Source organism: Pseudorca crassidens, chromosome 3 (assembly GCF_039906515.1).
Source record: "Pseudorca crassidens isolate mPseCra1 chromosome 3, mPseCra1.hap1, whole genome shotgun sequence".
In the NCBI taxonomy this organism is placed as follows: Eukaryota; Metazoa; Chordata; class Mammalia; order Artiodactyla; family Delphinidae; genus Pseudorca; species Pseudorca crassidens.
The window spans coordinates 12,850,295-12,870,616 of record NC_090298.1 but is presented as its reverse complement, the minus strand read 5'-3'; the positions used below and the strand labels follow the sequence as shown (position 1 = coordinate 12,870,616).

Here is a 20,322-nt window from a genome sequence, read left to right as displayed (position 1 = left end):
ACAAAAGCATCAGAGAATTCAAAATGGTCATTACTGACTTCAGAGAGTGGGGAGAATTTTATTCCTGTGGAAAAAGTGTGCCCCCAATCACTAGAAGAACGGAAACAAGACTGGCTGAGTCTTTCATGTAAGATATTTGAATTCTTTTTTTAATTAATCAAAGGAAATTAACAAATGTTAGTACTGTACATAGTATCAGCATAGGTAGCAGACGCAACATACTAGAACATATAAAATAATACACCAAGTATTATTAAAACACTAGTCACCCCCAAAGTTGAAGTTATATGCCCCTTACCAACCGTTGTAACATTCACTTATTAATAACCAACATTCTGAAGGCTTTAATCTGTGTTTAGATTGACCCTAAACTCTTTAATGGAGACAGAAAAGAAAAGAGAGATGTACCCAGCTCGTATCTCCACATTAAAAATAATACCCCCAAATCCCAAATTTCCGTGAAATACATAAAAAAACTACATGCTAGGAGGTGCCTGGATAAATTCTGTTAGACTTTTTCAAAAAGTGGATTTAAGTGTCATTCTTGTTTAGCCTGCAAGTGAAACAAGGAAATGAAAATGCTCAGTGACATGCTCAGTCAACTCAAATACAGCCATCCAAACGGACCATTTGGAGCATGCCCCCCGAAAAGGACAGCATAAAATCCCAGCGACCTGGTCCAGGGGCCCAGATGACTGATTCCCCGCTGGACGCTGCTCAGGCGTCGGCGTCGGCTTCACGGCTTCCCCACCGCACGGCTTCGCCCCCGACCTGGCAGACCTTTCGCTAGTCCTGCTCTTCCGCAACAATCACTCGAAACCCTGCTTCCTACCCACATTTACACAAAAGAAGAAGTGTCGCCCTCATGGGGTGGACACCATGTAGACAGTCATCCTGTGTCCAGGCACTGGACCCTGTTATTAGTTGTTTTCAAGGTTCAAGTCACAGGATGATGTTCTAAGTGGATATGAAAGTACGTCTTTCCAATAATAAAATTTTGAGAGTTGCATTTTTATTCAGTGGCCCAACCACTGCAATGTAAGGGCCCGTCAAGCAGACTCATGCCTGCTAATATGCACCTCTTCCCTATGGTGAACCTCTAGTTACCCCAAATACTCACGATGGCTAGTTCAACAGCAACTGTATCTTTCCAAGTGTGTAAATGAATACCCAAAACAAAACAATCAGACAAATAAGGACTAAAAGATAACAGAGATCCAAGCTGTTATCAGGCCCAGAAATGCTCTGACTGCCACGGGTCCCGATGGGATGCTTTTCTAACTGATGTGCCTTTGATTATTTGGTCACCGAAGGGTCCAACTATAGGGTCATATCTTTACCTCAAACTGAAATCAAAGAGGAATGACTTCAGCATGAGTTCCAAAATATGGAACACTTGGATAACTTAGTAAACATCTTCAATTACAGGCTTGAAGGTGCCAACTGTTAGAAGAGATCCTTTAAAGAGACTGAGATCCAAAAATAAGGTTGCATGTCAGTGTAAGCATTTCTGGGGAAGATGAGAAAATACAGTTTAGATACCTGGCCTCTGGTTATCTACTTTGATACAGAGCTGGAGGTTTTTACAAAATCTACAAGTAGCCAATATGCATATTCAGCAGATGGCCACACAAATCTAAACGTTCTTAAGCTCTGGCAGGAACTGAGAGTCCCAGGTACGTCGTGTCATTGTCTGAAGCTCTCTAACGAGTGCCTGAGACACAAGTAGTCTACAGTCCAGACTTGTGGGAAACAGGGCTGACACTGGCTCTCAGAGCTTCAAAAGTGGCAGTGGCATTCGAGTATGGTCAGCCCATTTCAGGGCAGGCATGGGCAGCTGAGGTGCCTGATGAAAGGGGCACAACATTTTCTACAAAATGAAACTCTGAGGACAAGAACAAATATATTCAAATACTTAACAATCTTAAATCCTGAACAGTACAGTTCTAAACAAACAAACAAAAATTTTAAAGATATTTCTATCAAACATGACAGGTCAATATCTCTAACGTGCCCGAAGTGCGTTCAAACTTGTAACGTAAATAATCCCAAGAGAAAAATAAGTAAAGGGTATAATCCATAAGTTACAAGAGGTGGTAGAAGCATTAGGGTGAAACTGCCATTTCCGTAGCTCGGAGGAAGTCAGATAAGGCCACGCCTTGAACAGCCTGGGGTGCCGGGGTACGCGTGTGGGGCGCAGTTGGACCGCTGGCCCCCAACTCTGTCAAAATCCCGCATGTAACTTTACAGGCGGCCCTCTGCATCCATGCAGCATGTAGTGCTGTAGTCCATATTTATTGGAAAAATCTGCATAGAAGTGGGCCCAAACAGCTCAAACCTGTGTTTTTCAAGTGTCAACTGGAGTAGCAACTTCAATCTACGAAGGAACACTGGATTCAGGATACATTTGAGGGGGAACCAGTAGGATGTGCCACTCGACCTGCTGTGCAGTGGGAGTGGGTCAAGGGGCCTGACTCAAGTAATGACCCAACCCAGTCATAGCCACAGTGGGACCGTGTCATGGGAATCCCTGATGTCCCACAGCCTTGGAAGGACTACCTCAGGGTCACCAATCTATGCAATGGGACTGAAAGGGGGACAGCTCCTGGGATGCCCTAAATCAGTAGTCCCCAACCCCTGGGCCATGGATCGGTACCGGTCTGTGGCCTGTTAGGAACCGGGCCGCACAGCAGGAGGTGAGCACCAGGCAAGCGATCGAAGCTTCATCTGTATTTACAGCCACTCCCCACCACTCGCATTACCACCTGAGCTCCGCCTCCTGTCAGCATTACGGTGAGTTGTATATGTCATTATGTATTACAATGTAATAATCATAGAAATAAAGTGCACAATAGATGTAACGCGCTTGAATCATCCCGAAACCATCCCCCTCCTGAGACCGTGGAAAAATCGTCTTACACGAAACCTGTGCCTGGTGCCAAAAAGGTTGGGGACTGCTGCCCTAAATAAAGGAAGTAGTTCCAGATCCCTCTGCTTAGAAGGTACAGGAGAGTCCAGGCCCCTAGAACTGGAGGACATGGAAAGAAAGCTGAGTGGGGACAGCAGATGCATGACGTCTGCGCCTTTTACCTCACCAGGCCAGAAGGGCAGTGTTCCCAAATGACCCCAAGAGGACAACCAATGGCTGGCCCAACCCTGAACAGCACAGAGCCATTTATGTGTTTTCCAAAGAAATCAAGTTACTGAATAACTGATTATGATTCTATGTTAATACTGTGACTCCAAACAAGTCCCTTATCTTTGGAGCCTGTTTCCTCATCTCTAACGTTAGAACACCAATAATTACATAGTCTAGTGGCAGTTGTCATAACTAGCATCTAAAAATACAAAAGGACATATTAAATAATTACTTATGATAGACTATTGGAAAGACTCAAAATGCGTGCATCCAGGCATCATACCTTTTTCATACATGTTGCTTTTTGCGTATTTCCCCTCCATTCTTTTTTGCAATAGTCCATGATATCCATTTCAGGAGCTACACTTAATCTGGGCTCTGTTAAAGAATTAAAAAAGGGGGGGTGGGGGGGGTGGGGAGGGGGAAACAATGAAACAAAGCATCATCAGAATAATGGTACTGCTTTACCTGAGATTTCCTTTCTCGCTCACTGCGGTCCCCCAAAATCCAGAATTCCACTGCTGCCTACCACCTGGTCCAGACCTCCAGCACCTCGCTCCTAGGTGACCACCGAGGGCTCCCAGTGGGCCTCCCTGTCACCACACCCTACCAACCATTCTCCACACGGCAGCCAGAGGGGTGCATTTAAAACGTAAGTCAGATGCTACCCACCACCGCTGGGCTCCAAGGCCACCCATCACACTCGACTCTACTCCCTCACTACCTACAAGGGCCTCGTGCCCGGGCCGCCCGCTGCCTTTCCGGCCTCAGCTCCCACCACTGCCCACGCTGACGGTTCCTGCCCTACCTGCGGGGCACCCGCTCCTCGCTCCCTGAAGGTCTCTGCTCACCTCTTGACGCTGATGCCTGATATCAAAATGCCACACACACACACCTTCACTCTATTCCCCTTACACGGTTTTGTTTTTCTTATTAGCACTGATCAACACCTGACATATTTCTTTTTCTGCACCCTGCCTTCCCCACCCCTACACACACCACACACACACCACACACACACACACACACACACACACACACACGACAAAACATGAGCTCCCTGAGGGCAGGGGCTTTGTTTTGTTTCTCAGCTGTGCCCTCAGCACCTGTAACCACACGGACCCAGGTGCCCATGAATAATGTTCACATTAAATATGCAGCAGTCTAAGCTCTGAGAAGATACATCTAATGATTTGTAATTTGTTTTTTACATCCATTATACAAAGAGATAAGACCTCTATTACAAAAGTATATTTAATTGTCTCTATTTAGTTATATCCCGCCTTGATCCCAAAAGGCTATAAACTGTTGATAATCAGCCAGAAGTTAATGGAGCTCTCAACATCAGCTGAACCACAGACCTCGTCTGACTCTAATAACACATCCCCCCAAATTAAAAAATACAACTTATGATCAAACGATATAGTAAAAAAATGGCCTTTAAACTTCCTTGTTTAACCTATGAGGTTTGAGATTTGATTTTGTGGCACATGCGTATGCACACACATGCGTATGTCTGTTCTAGGAAGAAAGAGGTAAATTTCCAGGCATCTCTTGACTTCCTTTTTAAAATACTGAAGAAGTAAATGTTAGCAAAGAAATCGGGATATAAACACAGAAGTACCTTACAACATATCTACTCAGGAGGAAGCTGAACACAAAATAAAGATGTTATATTCAGCTCAATTCAATAAACACTTGCTGCGTGTCTAGTATGTGCCAAGCTTTGAGCTAGGAACGGGGGGTAAGAAGACGTTAAAGCCCCAGATTCTGTCCTGAATGTGTTTAGAGACTACTGAAGAAGAAAGGACCACAGGTACTCACCACACAGGGTGTGACAGATGAGGCATGACTGATGCAGGAGCCCAGGAGGAGCCCCTAATCCCTGTTTGCAGTTCAGGTAAACCAATTTTTTTGAAAAACAAAAAATGTAAGAACCGCCTGTTTTAAAAATCTCATGGTAAATCCTTTCACAAGGAAAACAAACCTTTTATACAAAAGGGAAAATAACACATATACAGATAACAGATACATTTATCTGTGGCATAAGTCAGGACTGGCTTAAAGGTGAAACAGACCCCAGAGCATAATAAACGGAGACCACAAATACCACCGCTGCAGAGCCAACCCTCAAATACAAACCAGTCATTGTCTGAAGTCAATAAACACTGTTTGAGTGTCTATCTAGTGGAGGGAAGATTTCCCTTTTATCGCCTTCCTACTCACCTCCCCACAAAGCTTGAGGAACTACAAATGTCCAGAGCTGAGGACACTTAGCGGGGCACGTTCTGCCACGAGGCAGAGCATGCTTCCAGCTCAGGAAGGGCCTCCCGGGAAGAAGGTCCAGCCTTGCCACTCTCCTCACTTGCAGTCCTCTTCCTGTGTGCACCAAGACAGGACTCGGCCCCTGGTCAGGGAGGCAGGCCACACCCCAGGACTGAGGGGAGAAGGCAGAAGGCTCAGCGGGCTCAGAGGCCAAGCCGCAAGCCACAGCCCTGTGCTGAATCAGAGGTCCGCGGGACACAGCTGAGGGTGGAAAATGGATACTCACAAAGCACTAGCATCAAAATTATACTTTCAGTCCCATCCTGCCACCATTCTTTGGGAGGAGGACTCCAACAGCCACCGCATGCCATCCTCCAGGCTAGAAGCTGGAGACACAGGACAGGCAGTGCCTGACCTCAAGCGGTTTAAGTATACAACAGTTCCTTGCTTTGTTTAACTGCATCCAACACAGACTGATTACTGTTCCCAGGAAAGAACATTTCTAGTGGCAAAAAAACCCCACAAAGACAAACGCACAAAAAAAACACAAAGGGGGAAGCTGAAAATCAGAGTGGCAACCAGAAGCCAAATTAACCAAGAGGTTTGTTCCTTAACCACCATATGGTGACAAAGACAAGGATTCAGACTCTCAGAGGATGGGAAGTTAAAACTGAACCCCTCCAGAACGCTGGGGCTCTCAACTGAGAGGCTAGGGCAAGAATCACAAACTTCTTCTCTGGTGGGCCAGAGAGTAAGTAACGTAGGCTTTGAGGGTGTAAAGTTTTCTCTCACAACTACTCAACTTTACTATGCATGAAAATCACCATGGGTGATGTGTAAACCAAGAAGTTCCAATAAAACTTTATTTACAAAACCAGGGGCCATGTCAAATTTGGCCAGGGAGCTATAGTTTGCTGACCCCTGCCTGGACAAGGTGAAAAAAAGCTTTTCACTAACAAAGAGAGAGCATAAAAAAACTCTCTGCCTTGGCCTGGGCTCTGACTCGGAGAGAGAGGAAGCCTCCGCTGAGAATTCATAACCACGGGCCGGCTCTCACACAGGGCCAGGGTGTGACTTCACACTAGCTGCAAGACCCTGGAAGCTCAAACCCAGAAATTAACCTAACGTGGCCCAAGGCAGGTGACTCCCTGGGTGCCTGGCAGAAACAAGGCCAAATCCTCTCACACTCAAGACAGGCTGCATATACTCTACACAGACACACGAAAGCTGAGCTTAGAATTCAAACCCTGAAGAAACAAGAAATAAGGAAAAATAGCAACTGGCATAATTAGGCCTGCCAGGATTTTCAGATAATGGGATTATCAGGCCTGAAAGAGTATGCTCAAAATGCTTAAAGGAAGGAATAAAAACATGAGCAAAGAGCAATACACTATCAAAAAAAAGACCAAGCAAATTCAGAGGGGAAATAGAACTTTTCCAAAAAAGAAAGAAAAAGAAAATATTTCCGAAGGAACTGTCCTGAATGCAACAGAGGCTGAAAGTCAGAAAACATTTGAAAGGGTGTGTGACAGAGGGACCTGGATGACTGAATGAAAGCTAGCAAACACCTCATTAGAGCTATGAAAGGAATAAGTAGAGAGAATAGGAAAAAGGCAATATTCAGAAAGATAGTGGCTGAGAATTCTCCTGAACTGATGAAAACTAGCCATCCTCAGATTCAAAAAGTAAAAAAAAAAATCCCAAGCAAAATGTTTAAAAGAAAAAAAAAAAATCCATATTTAAGAAACCTCAAGGAGAAACTGTAGGACACTGAAGACAAAGAGAAGACAGAGAAAGACAGATTTCCAAGGATCAGACTGACTGCAGTACTTTCAACTACAAGAGAAACCAGAAGACAATGCAATAAAATCATCAGGAAAATAAGAAAAAACAAAAATTCATCTGGGGTTATTCAAGAAAAGTAAAATAAAGAAATTTTTATACGGACAGAGCTTCCCACCAGAGGCACTTCTACAGGATGTTACTGCGGGAAGGGCCATGAACCCAGGAGGACTGAGATTCAGGGTATAAAGGGATCCATTCTGACCTCAGACTAAAGCTGGACAAGGCCTCAGACAAGGTCCCCTGAAAAGCCAGAGCACCTGCACAGGCCTTCCCTGGGGGGCAGAGGAGAATTCCAACAGAGAGCCTGCAGAGTGAGCGAGAAAGCAAGGGGCCCCTGCACACACAGCAGGAATAAACCATGGCTGAAGAAGCACTTTCTCCTCAGGAATATGACTGCTAAGGACTGAATCCGAGGTGAACTGTGTGCAACTTCAGCAGAAGATTCGAGCATCCTCTGAAGGTTATGGGGGACCATAACATCTCCCTTGGCTACCACAGTGAAGAGTTCCACCAACTCCTTGTGAGGAAGACTCAAAAATTATCATCGAAGACCCCACTTTGTATCTTTTGTTCCTAATTACACGTATAATGCTTTGCTAACCATACGACAAACAGGAGCTAGTTCTTCAACCAGAACACACACATCACACAAGTGGTGCACAAGAAAGTGCCCCCTGTGAACCATCTGTGGCATACCCCCAACTCGGAGCATCTCCACTGGGCTCCCGCACGAGGCTAGCAGGGAAGGAAGGGGGCACTTCACACACAGCCCCGCCGGCCGTGCCCCCAGCAGAGGCTCAGCCTTGCAGCCGTGGGTCCACGGGCCCTGGTGGGGCGAGCAGAGCAGGCACGACTGAGCAGAAGCATGGACACAAGATCATGAAATGACAGGAGAATTAGTGCTCTCAGTTCCATGACCGTTCTTCCTTATCAGTTAATCAAATTCATGTGGCCTTCTGCACGCAAAGACCCGGAGAGCAGGCTTCTCAGTAAGTCCTTCCACTTGAAATGAAAAATGCCCTTCAAACCCAAACTCTCCCTCTAAGAATATCAGCAAGTCAAGAACTGAGAGAGAGTGGTGTCAAGAGATTAAACAAAGCCTCAGGGGTGCAAAAACCATATGAATGTAAAGAACACAGGGGAAGTATTTGCATTAAAACTGTAAAACCTCAGGAAACAGTATTCCCCAAACATACCTCAGCAAAATGAATAATCCAATACAGATAAGACCACACGCACACGCATGTTTCCTAGGAAGTACATCTCAATATTTCATGGAAATGGATATACCGATGTAACTGCATTTTCTACTATAAACAGTAGGAACTCTATAAAGAAAACAATTCCAAACATACCTGATGACCCTCTTTCATGTATAAGTAATTCTTTCTCCTTTTCTATTTCATCCGCCGCACGATACATGTCCTCCTCGCTGAAATCATACCAAGTTAGACATTTCAAAAATTTGTTGCACTGACAAGTTCCCTCTTATCACAACATGCAACTGCTGAAAAAATTTATGACACGCAAAGTTTAACTTTTTCACATTACATGATGACAGTCTGATAAAATATGGGTCTTTTATCTTAGACTCATGTTTCTAGCATTCCAATTCAGTTTTTTACTTTAAATGAGACATTCTACACCACTCCACTGGCTGCATGGCTCTGAGGCCATTTTAAATGTAACGTCTTTAATGCCTCACGTATGTAAGCATCTTAGCGTGCATCTTATCAGTGAAGCCATGCCATGCTGGAGATGGTGCTAATAAAAGTATACAGGAGTGCAGGCCAAGTGCCAACTTTAATATGTCACAAGCAAATTTTACAAGAGCTACTCTAAAAACAAGGATAGGAGATTTACAAGTCCCCAGAGCTACAAAACCTCCCTCAGGCCCGTCCTGGTCCCTGAGGCCCACACGCAAGCAGCCACCCGCCTTCTGCCGAGCACATCCCTGGCACCCCGCATACTTTCACTGGGACTTAGCACAACAGCTCCCAAAAGAGTCTCTAGGCTCCTTCAGTGAGCTAACAAGAAACTACTAAGTCCTGGAAAGGGAGAAGACCCCACTGGGTGCCAGACAAGGATGAAAAACGGGACTTCTGAGTTTTAAGATGCCTCCTTTTCCCCTCAAGATACACCACAACGTGACAATGATGGGAAAGAGAAGTGCCAACTCTATCTTTGCTGAAACCACAAGACATGTGAAAGCCCAAACCGTCCAAAAGTGGAAGAAGGGGTAGGAAGGGACGGAGGACGGGGGAAGCCTCGAGGCCAGTGGAGGGGCATCTGCTGGAAGGGAAGACCAGCACACCCTGCAGGGCCCCAGTAAGGCTCAGGAACTGGAGGTGCCAAGTGCTTCAGATGGTATAGGAGACATCCAGGGCTGAACACAAGGAAACTGGCTGGTGTACACATCAGGAGAGATCAGACCCCCAATTCCCAGTACTCCCTCCCCATGACAGCACACCCCCACTCCTCACACAAGACAGGAGGCTCCAGGCACCCTGGACATTGGACACAGGAAGGAGGAGTTACTAAGGAACCGGGTGAGCGACTCGAGAGACGTACTCACACCCTGGATTCCCTCAGCCCCCCAGCTCCGCGAGCATCAGCCCAGCCGGAGGAAAGGGGACCAAGTGAGAGGGAACAAGAGACAGAAGAAGGGCCGCTGAGACAGAGACTGAGCTGGGCACTAACATACCCTCCACCCCTCTGAAACCCTTCAATGGCTCCCATATAAGCAAGGAAGTCTAAATCTGGACCCGTCCCACCACTCTAGCTTGTATTCTGTGATTGCCCTACACACACCCACACTTCTGTCCAAACACCTGACCGACTCTAGCCTGTGCTTTCATACCTGTGATCGGCTCCATCCATGCCCCGGCACGAATGGCTTACCACCTACCACCTCAGGGCACATGCCGTGTGGGTGGCCTCGCTGGGGGTGCCATGGCTGGAGTTACCCAGGGTTCAACCACTCCTCACTAGCCATACGTATAACCATGCAACTCAAGTGACCACACTTCTCACCACCTAAATGTATCCACCTGTAAAAAGGACAGTAAGGGCTTCCCTGGTGGCGCAGTGGTTGAGAGTCCGCCTGCCAAGCAGGGGGCACGGGTTCGTGCCCCGGTCCGGGAGGATCCCACATGCCGCGGAGCGGCTGGGCCCGTGAGCCATGGCCGCTGAGCCTGCGCGTCCGGAGCCTGTGCTCCGCAACGGGAGAGGCCACAACAGTGAGAGGCCCGCGTACCGCAAAAAAAAAAAAAAAAAAAAAAAAAAAAAGGACAGTAAGAGCGCTCACCTCAAGAGACTGCTGTGAAAACAGACGCATAAATACTCAGCACTCAAAAACGTTAGCTAGCCTTATTAATTTTCATGCTACATCCATTCGTGTAGAGTAGTGGTAAGATCATTTCTTATTCCTTTCTTCCTTTTCTTCTCTCCACATAAAGGTGATGGGGCGTGTGTGCCTGTCTTTTTTAACGTTGTGAGGTTGAGGGGACATACTAGGGAAAAGGTACTTTCCATGTGCTCTAACCCCAGTGAGATTTCAAGTAACAGGTGTGATGTCACCCATGGAGCCCGTGCCAGGGTTAAAAGCAAACAGAAACCAGACTCGCAGGGACTATACATCAAATGCTTAAAATAAAAAGTGACTAAATGTGTTAAGGTCTTTTTTCAATAGTTTAATGTTATCCTTTGGCCTCCTTCCTAGCGTTATCAAATAGGAGAGAAATTCTGATCCTATAAAACAGGCATTTAAGTGAATCATTTTCACAGTATCATCATCAGAAGCATGTCTTTGGGGAAGCCACTTCCCTAATCTTGGCCTCAGTTTTCTCATCTTCAAAACAAGAAGACCAGACAAGACCTAAATGATCTACATGGTTCCTCTTCCAGTTCTTAGTTCTAACAGACTATGAATCTATTCGCACGTCAAGCCAATTCTGTGGCTATGGGCAGGCATATTCACATGCACTCGTCTCCTTCCTTTCTAATCTACAAAATAAACAAAGTGCAATGGCAACACCAGTGCCCAGAGGAGGTTCTCTAAACAAGCATCTCTCTGCACAGCCGCAAATACAAATTCCGCCAAAGACCAACAGGAAAGGGACGCAAAGGAGACTAAATGCAAAAGGAAGACAGAGCAGAAAGGGAGATTACTGGTAATAGAAATGCAGTGACTCAAGAGATACAAAAGAAGTAAAGCAGAAATTGAGGAATGGGAGGCCTGGGGTATATTCAAATGACTGTAGCCACACTAGATTTCATTCAGATTCCCTGCACAAACGTTTGCCAACGTCCATGGCCACCAAGGACATGTGGCCAAAGACATTTGCTAACTTGCCAAGGCCACCAGGGAAACGATAATATGGCTTTTAAAAGCCACTATTATCTCCTTGGAGAGAAGATAAGTTAGAAGTTCAAGCAATAAAGCTCAATCAATATGATCAGAAAATAAGACATTTAACAGCCAAAATGAAATATTCATCCAACATAAGGACCATCAACTGGAAAGTGAGAGAGATATATGAAAGCAAGAAAAATTAAAATAATTTTATTTAAGAAAATACTTCACTCAATAAACTTCTGCTTTAACTTTTTTAAGTATCAAAATATTAAAGCTGAAAATAACAACAAAAAATTATATTTAAAGTTGGGAATCTGAAATAGCTAGAAGTTTAAATTTTTGTCATGGGAAGGGAAGACATTGAAACAATGCAAGGAAAGGGGATATATGATAAGATAAAATCCTTGATGCTGACCAGTTTCAGAAATTGGGCAATCTTTTGTGTGTGTCAAGTTGGGGTAGGGATGAGGCGTGTCCACCATTTAGCACAAAGAGGCCACTGAAGTCCACAGGCTCAAATGATCACCACAGCAAAAAGTTTCCTTCTAGAAAACATACCCATCACTAGAAAAGTAGTAAAGAAAAGTAGGAGTCTTGGGCTTCCCTGGTGGCGCAGTAGTTGAAAGTCCGCCTGCCGATGCAGGGGACACGGGTTCGTGCCCCGGTCCAGGAAGATCCCACATGCCGCAGAGCGGCTGGGCCCGTGAGCCATGGCCGCTGAGCCTGCGCGTCCGGAGCCTGTGCTCCACAACGGGAGAGGCCGCAACAGTGAGAGGCCTGTGTACCGCAAAAAAAAAAAAAAGAAAGAAAGAAAAAAAAGAAAAGTAAAAGTCTTAAATCTGACTTGATTTCTTGCGGACCCTGGCATGTGAGTCATACTCAAGTACACAGTCAAGTTAAATTTTAAAACCAAAATGCTAATAATTTCTACTTAGAAAATTATTAGTTTAGTACCATAATGTTACTTTAAAGTATTTTCGAGCTCCCATTTTCTCTCAGAGATGAATTATTTTACTCTCAATATTAAGGCAATATACACCATTGAGTAGGTGACATGACATTGTCTACTAAATTATTATTATTCCTCTTGCTCTTTTCAAAGACCTGGATAACAATAAATGTTTGAAAACTTAATTTTAAAGTGCTTACTACATGTAGACAAAATTACACTACTCCCCAAAACAAAAGCTATAAGCGAAAAACACAGGGCTCAGTGAAGCAGAAGACATTTCTGTGAAGCCAGTTTTTCAATTTCTGATACAAGTAAACACATGATATGAAAAAGTGAATTCTAACATATATGCAAAGCTAACAAGACAGCACTTTAATCACTCACCGTTATGAACATTTGCACTAAGCTTCCCTTAGTTATCTAAAAAAGCTAAACTGAGTATGACTCTGTTCAGCTCTCTGGACTTGAACGCAGCAGTTCATGCTTAACTTGGCCTGTCCTAGAAGACTAATGGCCCAGGCAGTGTTGCTGAAAGTGTCAACCACTGTGACACCACGCACCATCCCACACAGGCACAGGAAAAGCAAAGACCACTCAACCCAGCCTTTCTCCACCTCTTAGTGGTTGTAGAGATGAGTGAACAACACATCAAATGCGGGAAAGTCCCGGCACCCAGGCTGAAATTCCACCTCCGATCTGCAAGTGGACTTTCCATGACTAGCTTGGGCTATTCCACGTGACTTCCAGAGGTGTCTGGGGACAACCAAGACACCCTCAACAAGGAGGTTTCTCAGATGCATCCCAGCTCTGAAGCAGGTTCTACATCCAGGAGGGGGAAGGGGCAGGAGGGAGTCGCTGTTACCCCATCAAAGACAGCCACCCCACTCCCCGGGGCTGCTAAGGTGGGCGGGAAAACACATTCGCACAATAGCACATTTAGCAGCACCCGAGGACAATGGCTTCACAGTTTGTTGTTCACAGCCCTTCTGAGAATCCACAGCTTTCCTCAGAACCTCAGTCCAGAAAAACATAAATACACTCATAATTTTGCCTTCCACTTCAGAGGGGTACACAGACACATCATGTTCCCCCCTACACACAGCCAGCCTGTGGACCCCGGATTCAAACCCTGTCCCACCGTCAGGCAGACAGAGAAGGACCACGGAGTAGTCTCACTTCTCAATTCCCTAAGCATGTCTAGCCTGGCCACCAACCATGTCCCAGGACCATCCTGGTCCTCAAGGACTGTAGTACTAGCTTAGCTAAGAGGAAGAAGTGACACAGCATAAGTTTCAACTGTATGGGTCAGGTGAGCAGGGGATGGAGTATAGGAGACCTGCTGATAGGAGGGAGGTAATGTCCAAACAAGTCAACTGAACCTGGTCTGACCTAATACTTCCTCAAAAGGAACCCTGAATCATCTTGTGAGCCATCCCTAGGGCTTGTCCAAGGGATGTCAGCCAACCACAGCTCTCAAGCGAACTAAGAAAAAGGAAAGAAAGGAAAGGAAGGAAAGAGATTTAGGAAGTAGCTTATCCATATGATTTTTATATCTTTCTTCCCCACTATTTCTCTCCCTTGCAAAACACAGTGAGCTTGGTCACAAGGAATTTGTGTCCTACAGTACAGCCTGTAGGAAATGAGCCATCCCTTCCCCTACCCTTCACTGCACCTCTCAGAGTCACAGCCCGGATGTACAATATAATGGCTACAAAAGTTGGGCTGTGATTTGTATTCATAATTTCTATCCACTGAATGAATTAAAATGACTCTGCAGGGTATCTCAAAACATCTGCATTTTATGGTGTTTCATATTTCCAGATGCAAATATTTTACTCAATTCCTGTGCAGGTCAAACCTAACTTTCTGGGTGGAAAGAAGGGATTTGGCTCCAATGACAGAACAGCACAATATTCAAAAACTATTTTAGGACCTAGTTCAGGCATTATTACACAACTTATTTATATCTACACTCAACTATTAGGCTGCATATATCATCATGTAAGAACTGATGTGCACACATTATACTGCAAACTATGTAATGGCAGTGTTTATATGCTGCAGTACAGTTTCTCTAGCCCTTAAGAAAATATCAGAGTGCAATGAGAAGTAGCCCCACTGCCCGTATAATAAACAAGGAAGCCCAGAACGTAAGATACGACGTTCAGAAGCTGATATTTGAAGTTATCTTCACCTCCTTTCCCTGGCTCCCCCTTGCTCTCTTATGAGAGTTAAAAGAGAATGAGATCATCAAAGACAACAAAAATAGGAAGAAAAAGAAATTAAGCTAGTAAATAAACGGCAAATTGGAATATTTATTCCAGAAAAAAAAAAAGTGAAGTCTGCATGATTATATGTCATGGCCCTCTACCTAGTTTTGCTGAGAAAGCCAGAAAGACATGGGGGGAGGTCCCCACCCAGGCATCAGGGAACCTGGCCCTGAAACCTACTCCCTGCGCCTTCCTGGCCAAGCTGCACCTATCAAATCTGCAACTCAGTTTCCTAACCGATAAAATGACAAACCTAGGCTGGGTTGTTTACATTCCCTTCAGCTCCACGCCCATAATTCTACTGACAGTAGAGAGAAGAGGCACCTGTGCCACAAAACCTTTTCATCAGGTAAGAGTGTTCCTTTTGCACCATGACCCATTTCCCCAGGTGCTCAGACTCTGGGAACCACATCCAGCAGAAAAGCTTGCCAAATAACTCTGTGTATTTGGGGGACCGTGGTTCGGACTTCAAAGTTTCTGCATCTCCCAGGAGGGCACGACACAGCTGAGGCTGAGAAACAGCATCTGAGGGCCAGGGCCGCTAGGTGGGGAGCACAGCTGAGACCACCGGGGCCTAAGTGCGGCAGCAGCAGTCAGCCTGGAAGCCGCAGGCAGGAACCAGCACGGGCTGGGAAGGGGCAGAGGCAAAGACCACCCCCATGCGCACCCCAACTTCACCCGCTGCAGAGTCTTAGGTAGGGCTCAAACCCAGGGAGCAAAACTGCAGCCACATCTGCTCACATGGGCCTGCACAGTGGTTTTAATTAAAAAATAAAAGGCTACTATTTAAAAATCAGGGGAATTCCCTTGAAGTCCAGTGGTGACAATCTCTGGCGGGGGAACTAAGATCCTGCAAGCCGTGTGGCACAGACAAAAAATTTTAAAAAATAAAAGTGAAACACCTGGATGTAATTTAAAAATAAAATAAAAATCAGGACATTTCAAACAAAAGTCAGAATATCTGGAATCTTCTATAGGCTGGAACTTAGTGGACCCTGTCCCCATAGGACTCAGCTCTCCAGGAACCCATGTGACACCCGCCTAGCTCCTGGGGGCAGGAGTTTGAGACCTCCTGCTCTAAATCTTAACCCATTAAGTGTGGATAATACCATCCCAAGGGGCTTGGGTGCTCAAGGAGAAGGTCAAAGTCCACGATAAAGAGCCATGCAAGCAAGAATTATTGTAATACATTATCTGCAATAACAGTTCCCCTAGGACCCCTTTTTAGGAAATGGGGGGGAAAAGCACACTTCCCAGCCAATTAAGATCTCTGTCAAACTGGTTACCTGAGTGCTTTCGTCAATTTTGGAATTCCGAAAGCATTTATATGTGACTAGAACTTGAAAGTGCAGAAAAGTTTCAGCCTTCAAGTTTATATTCTGCTTCCACCCCTGCCCCCAAATCCTTGCAGAAACTATAAACTCTTCCGATGTACGCAGCCGCCTTTACAGTTCAATAAGGAATTGATCTAAGCAGCACTGCCTTTCGTATTTAAAAATCAAGGCGGTTGGGGACATCTAGTTAAGCAGCTAACGGGCAAAAGAATTGGGGCAGACTCCGTCCAAAGTCTGTCCAACAGGTGGGACGCTCATCAAGCGCAGACTTGCCTTCCAAGAACAAGCAGTTCGCGTGGCTCAGCTTTCCTGGGGTTGTGACAGCGACAACCTCAGCCCCTTGCCGCGACAGGTTGGGGGGAAGCGCTAATGGAGTGGGTTATAAGATAATACGCTTCTGGAGTCTGTTTCCCAAGTTGCTGGAGCTTTCTTTAGCTTTGGAGATATGGAAATGTCAAAAAGGCGGGGGAGGGTGCTGGATAACCAGAATTTTAAAACGCGCCTTCCAGAAAAACTTTTGTCATCGGACACACTGGATACAAAAGTGTCTTCACCGACGACCTTACTTTAAAAACAAGGGGGCGAAGGGCCCTCCGCCGGCTCCTCCCCCGGCCACCTCTCCCCACTCCACGCCCGCCCGTGGGTGCCGAGCCCGGGCCCCCACGCCGCTCCCGCCGTCCCCGCCCCGCGCCCCGAACTCACTGCTCGGCCGGGCACCGCACCGCGACTCGCGGCTGGCCCCCGGACACCGCTTTCTCGCCCTCAAGCGCCGCGGCCCCCGCCTCCCGCGCCGGCTTCTCGGCACAGCTCTCCCCCGGCCACGCTCCGGGCTGAAGCATCGTCCCCCGACTCATGGGGCCTCCGCCGGCGGCGGCGGCGCCGCAGGGGTTCGACCGCCTCCCAGCGATCCGGAGCCCCTCCCGTCGGGGCGCCAGGCCGTGGCCGCCGCTGCAGCTCTGCTGCCCGCCGGTTACCGACGGTTCACAGAACGCTTCCGTACACGTCACCACCGCCCGCCCCGCGACCTCTGACCCGCGGCGAGGGGGCGCGGCCCGCGACGGCCGGGAGTCCCGCGACGCGGAGCTTGCGCATGCGCCTGCGCGGGCCGAGCCGCCCGAGAGGACCGCCCACGCGAAACACTACTGCGCTTGCTCCACCCCCGCGCGCTGCCGGCCAGCCCCAGAGTTCCCAGCGCGCGGTCATTGACCTAAGAGTCGCGGCAGCTCCTTGTCGTCGAGTCCCCGGGCGTGAGGGAGAGGAAGCGCTGGACGGGCGGCGGGACTCGGCCTCGGTGAGGAGGAAGAGGGCCGGCCTGGGGCGTGAAGGGTACGAATATGTTTGGGCGCCTTACAGTGTCGCTCTGGGCTTCGGAGCCTCGCCCTCCGCCAGAGGTTCCTCGGCTGTAGAGCGAGGAATGTGGTCCAAATGGGTGATGTGCTGCTTCCCCGGCCTCCCATGGGCGATGCCGTCACCACCCAGCCCCGAGCCTGGAGCCCGGCGGGCTCTGGCCTTCGGCGTGGTGCCGGGCTTGTCGCTCCAGAGCTGAGTTAACAGCCATCCCCTCCGTGAGAAGGGGGACACGGTCCTACCCAACTGGTGAGCCAGCGCAGCACCGTGTGTGTGTGTGTGTGTGTGTGTGTGTGTGTGTGTGTGTGTGTGTGTGTTGTTGGACTACATTCTTTCAAATAGGAAATTTGGGGGGCTTCCCTGGTGGCGCAGTGGTTAGGAATCCACCTGCCAATGCAGGGGACACGGGGTAGAGCCCTGGTCTGGGAAGATCCCACATGCCGTTGAGCAGCTAAGCCCGTGTGCCACAACTACTGAGCCATGTGCCACAACTGCTGAGCCTGCACTCTAGAGCCCACGAACCACAACTATTGAGCCTGTGCTCTAGAGCCTGCGAGCCACAACTACTGAGCCCACACTCAAGAGACTGCAAGCCACAACTACTGAGCCCACGTGCCACAACTACTGAGCCTGTGCTCTAGAGCCTGCAAGCCACAACTACTGAGCCCACGTGCCACAACTGCTGAGCCACGACTGCTGAGCCTGTGCTAGCCCACGAGCCACAACTACTGAGCTGCATGCCACAACTGCAGAGGCTGCGCTCTACAGCACGCAAGCCACAACTACTGAGCCCGCGTGCCACAACTGCTGAGGCTGCGCTCTAGAGCCTGCAAGCCACAACTACTAAACCCTCGTGCCATAACTACCGAAGCCCGGAGACCATGCTCCACAATAACAGAGGCTGCTGCAGTGAGAAGTCCATAAACCACAACAAAGAGTGGCCCCCACTCACTGCAACTAGGGAAAGCCTGCAGCAACAAAGACCCAACGCAGCCCAAAATAAATAAATAAATAAATAAATAAATAAAATCTATTTTTAAAAAAACCAATAGGAAATTTGATTTAGGAGGAGCAAGAGCAAAGGGAAAATATTAACAGACTTCAAAGATGAGAAGACAAAAATGCTTCCTGTCCAGGGAGGGAATAGCAGAGTAGCTGCTAAAGATGAGCAGCAGTCATAGGTGCAAGGGGCAAAGAGTGCAGGGCCAAAGTATGGAGGAAGGGAATGGCTTGGGCAGTTCGGAAACCTACAAGGGGTTCTGGGGTAAAATGGGTTCATAATGGGGTTTTATTGAAAGATGAACCTGGAAGAAGGGTACTGGAGACCAGATCTTGAAAATCCTCCTTCAGCTGACGAGGAACTTTGTGTTTGATCCTCCTTGAAAGATCGGAAGGAGATTATTTTGTCTGCAGTTAGAGAAAAGGTTGGAGAAGGGCAAGACAAGGAAACCAATATAGGGAGACTATGTAGTAATGGGCATCAAAGGGAGAAAATGGCTGAAAAGAATACTTGCATTTTATGGCAAAGAAGTGTGGCGAGTTTTCTGCTTTAATTTTATTTGAAAAAGTAAAATACACATGCTAAAAAAATTCAGAGCACACAAGAGAATATACAGTCAAATTTTGTATGGATGTTAAGGGTGTGGGATTATAGTGGGATGGCTAGTGTCCCCTAAAATTCATTCTCCAACTGGAAGTGCAATGTGACCTTATTTGGAAATAGGTTCTTTGAAGATGTAATCAGGTAAAATGAGGTCCTGCTGGATTAGAGTGGGTCCTAAATCTAATGTGTGGTATCCTTATATAAGAAGAGAGGGTGCAGACATATATAGACACAGAAGGAATTAGGACATGTGAAGATGGAGGCAGAGATTGGGGTGATGTAGTTGGAAGCCAAGAAATGACAGGAGCTGCTGGTAGCTAGGAAAAGACAAAGGTTATTCCAAAGAGCCTGCAGGAGAAGCGTGGCCCTGCTGACAACTTGAGTTCAGATATCTACTCTCAAGAACTGTGAGAATAAATTGCTGTTGTTTTAAGCCTCTCAGTTTGTGGTACTTTGCAGTAACAGCCCTAGGAAACTAATACAGGGATAAAGATGAAGGCTTGTAAAATACTATTAGGCTGAATTTATTGATAAGAGCCTACAAAGCAGATACATTTTACATCAAAGGGTTAGAAAAAGATTAAGTTTGTTTGATTGTTTGCGGAGTATGTCTCTTCCAATTGTACCCATGGAACTAAGGAAATAACCACAAGATGGCTTTCAGAGCCCAATGGACCCACTGTGAGAAGAAACTGAGCGAAAACACCATTGATCACTTGACTTCCTTCCACCCAAAAGTGCCTACACTAAATGAAGTTGAAGTGCCAGAACTGCCTAGGATACTGTAGAGGAAGATCTCCAAAGTCTTGGGAAGATGGGAATCTTAGAGTTGATTTATCATGTAAGACTTTCTCACCCACCTCAGGAGGGTCCAGAGGACATTACCCATCAACATGACTATGAGAAGTAATTTGTGAAGTGAGTTCCAGCACCCTTGAAGAGATCTGCAATTGCTCCTCTCTGTATTCAGATGTATCTTACAATGGAACCTGTTATCAAACTGAGATTCTTAAATGCAGTGGTGATGATGGGATCTCAGGGTGGCAGGTAGGTACCAGTGTGGTTGCTATAATGGACAGCTGAGCCAAAGCAGTAATCAGAATTGTCTGACTCGCAGAGACCTGTGGTATTGGCTAGTTGATCATGGTGTCCCTAGAAAAGAAATAGATGGATAATTACTAAATTCTTACTTGGTCTTTATAAGCAGAAG

General features: G+C 46.8%; 1 protein-coding gene and 1 long non-coding RNA gene across 15 annotated transcripts in view; one reads left to right on the top strand and one right to left on the bottom strand.

Moving 5' to 3' along the window:
• OTULIN (OTU deubiquitinase with linear linkage specificity) overlaps positions 1–17,170 on the bottom strand; it is a 32,414-nt gene extending 15,244 nt beyond the window's left edge. Inside the window, exons 1-4 of one of the 5 annotated variants that reach the window (XM_067730403.1) lie at positions 16,865–17,170; positions 12,165–12,383; positions 8,605–8,681; positions 3,423–3,517 (exon numbers count right to left, since the gene is read on the bottom strand). In XM_067730403.1, the coding sequence (XP_067586504.1) occupies positions 3,423–3,517; positions 8,605–8,681; positions 12,165–12,383; positions 16,865–17,016 (543 nt within the window). In that variant the 5' untranslated portion in view covers positions 17,017–17,170. The remainder of the gene's footprint in view (positions 1–3,422; positions 3,518–8,604; positions 8,682–12,164; positions 12,384–16,864) is intronic. The other 4 variants (XM_067730399.1, XM_067730400.1, XM_067730398.1 and 1 more) reach the window with 4 other exon arrangements.
• Positions 17,171–17,277: 107 nt separating this feature from the next.
• LOC137221143 (uncharacterized) overlaps positions 17,278–20,322 on the top strand; it is a 65,251-nt gene continuing 62,206 nt past the window's right edge. For 9 of the 10 annotated variants that reach the window (XR_010941890.1, XR_010941893.1, XR_010941891.1 and 6 more), the window contains exon 1: positions 17,278–17,453. This is a non-coding gene — a long non-coding RNA (uncharacterized lncRNA). Of the gene's footprint in view, positions 17,489–20,322 lie in introns of all 10 variants that reach the window. The other variant, XR_010941894.1, reaches the window with a different exon arrangement.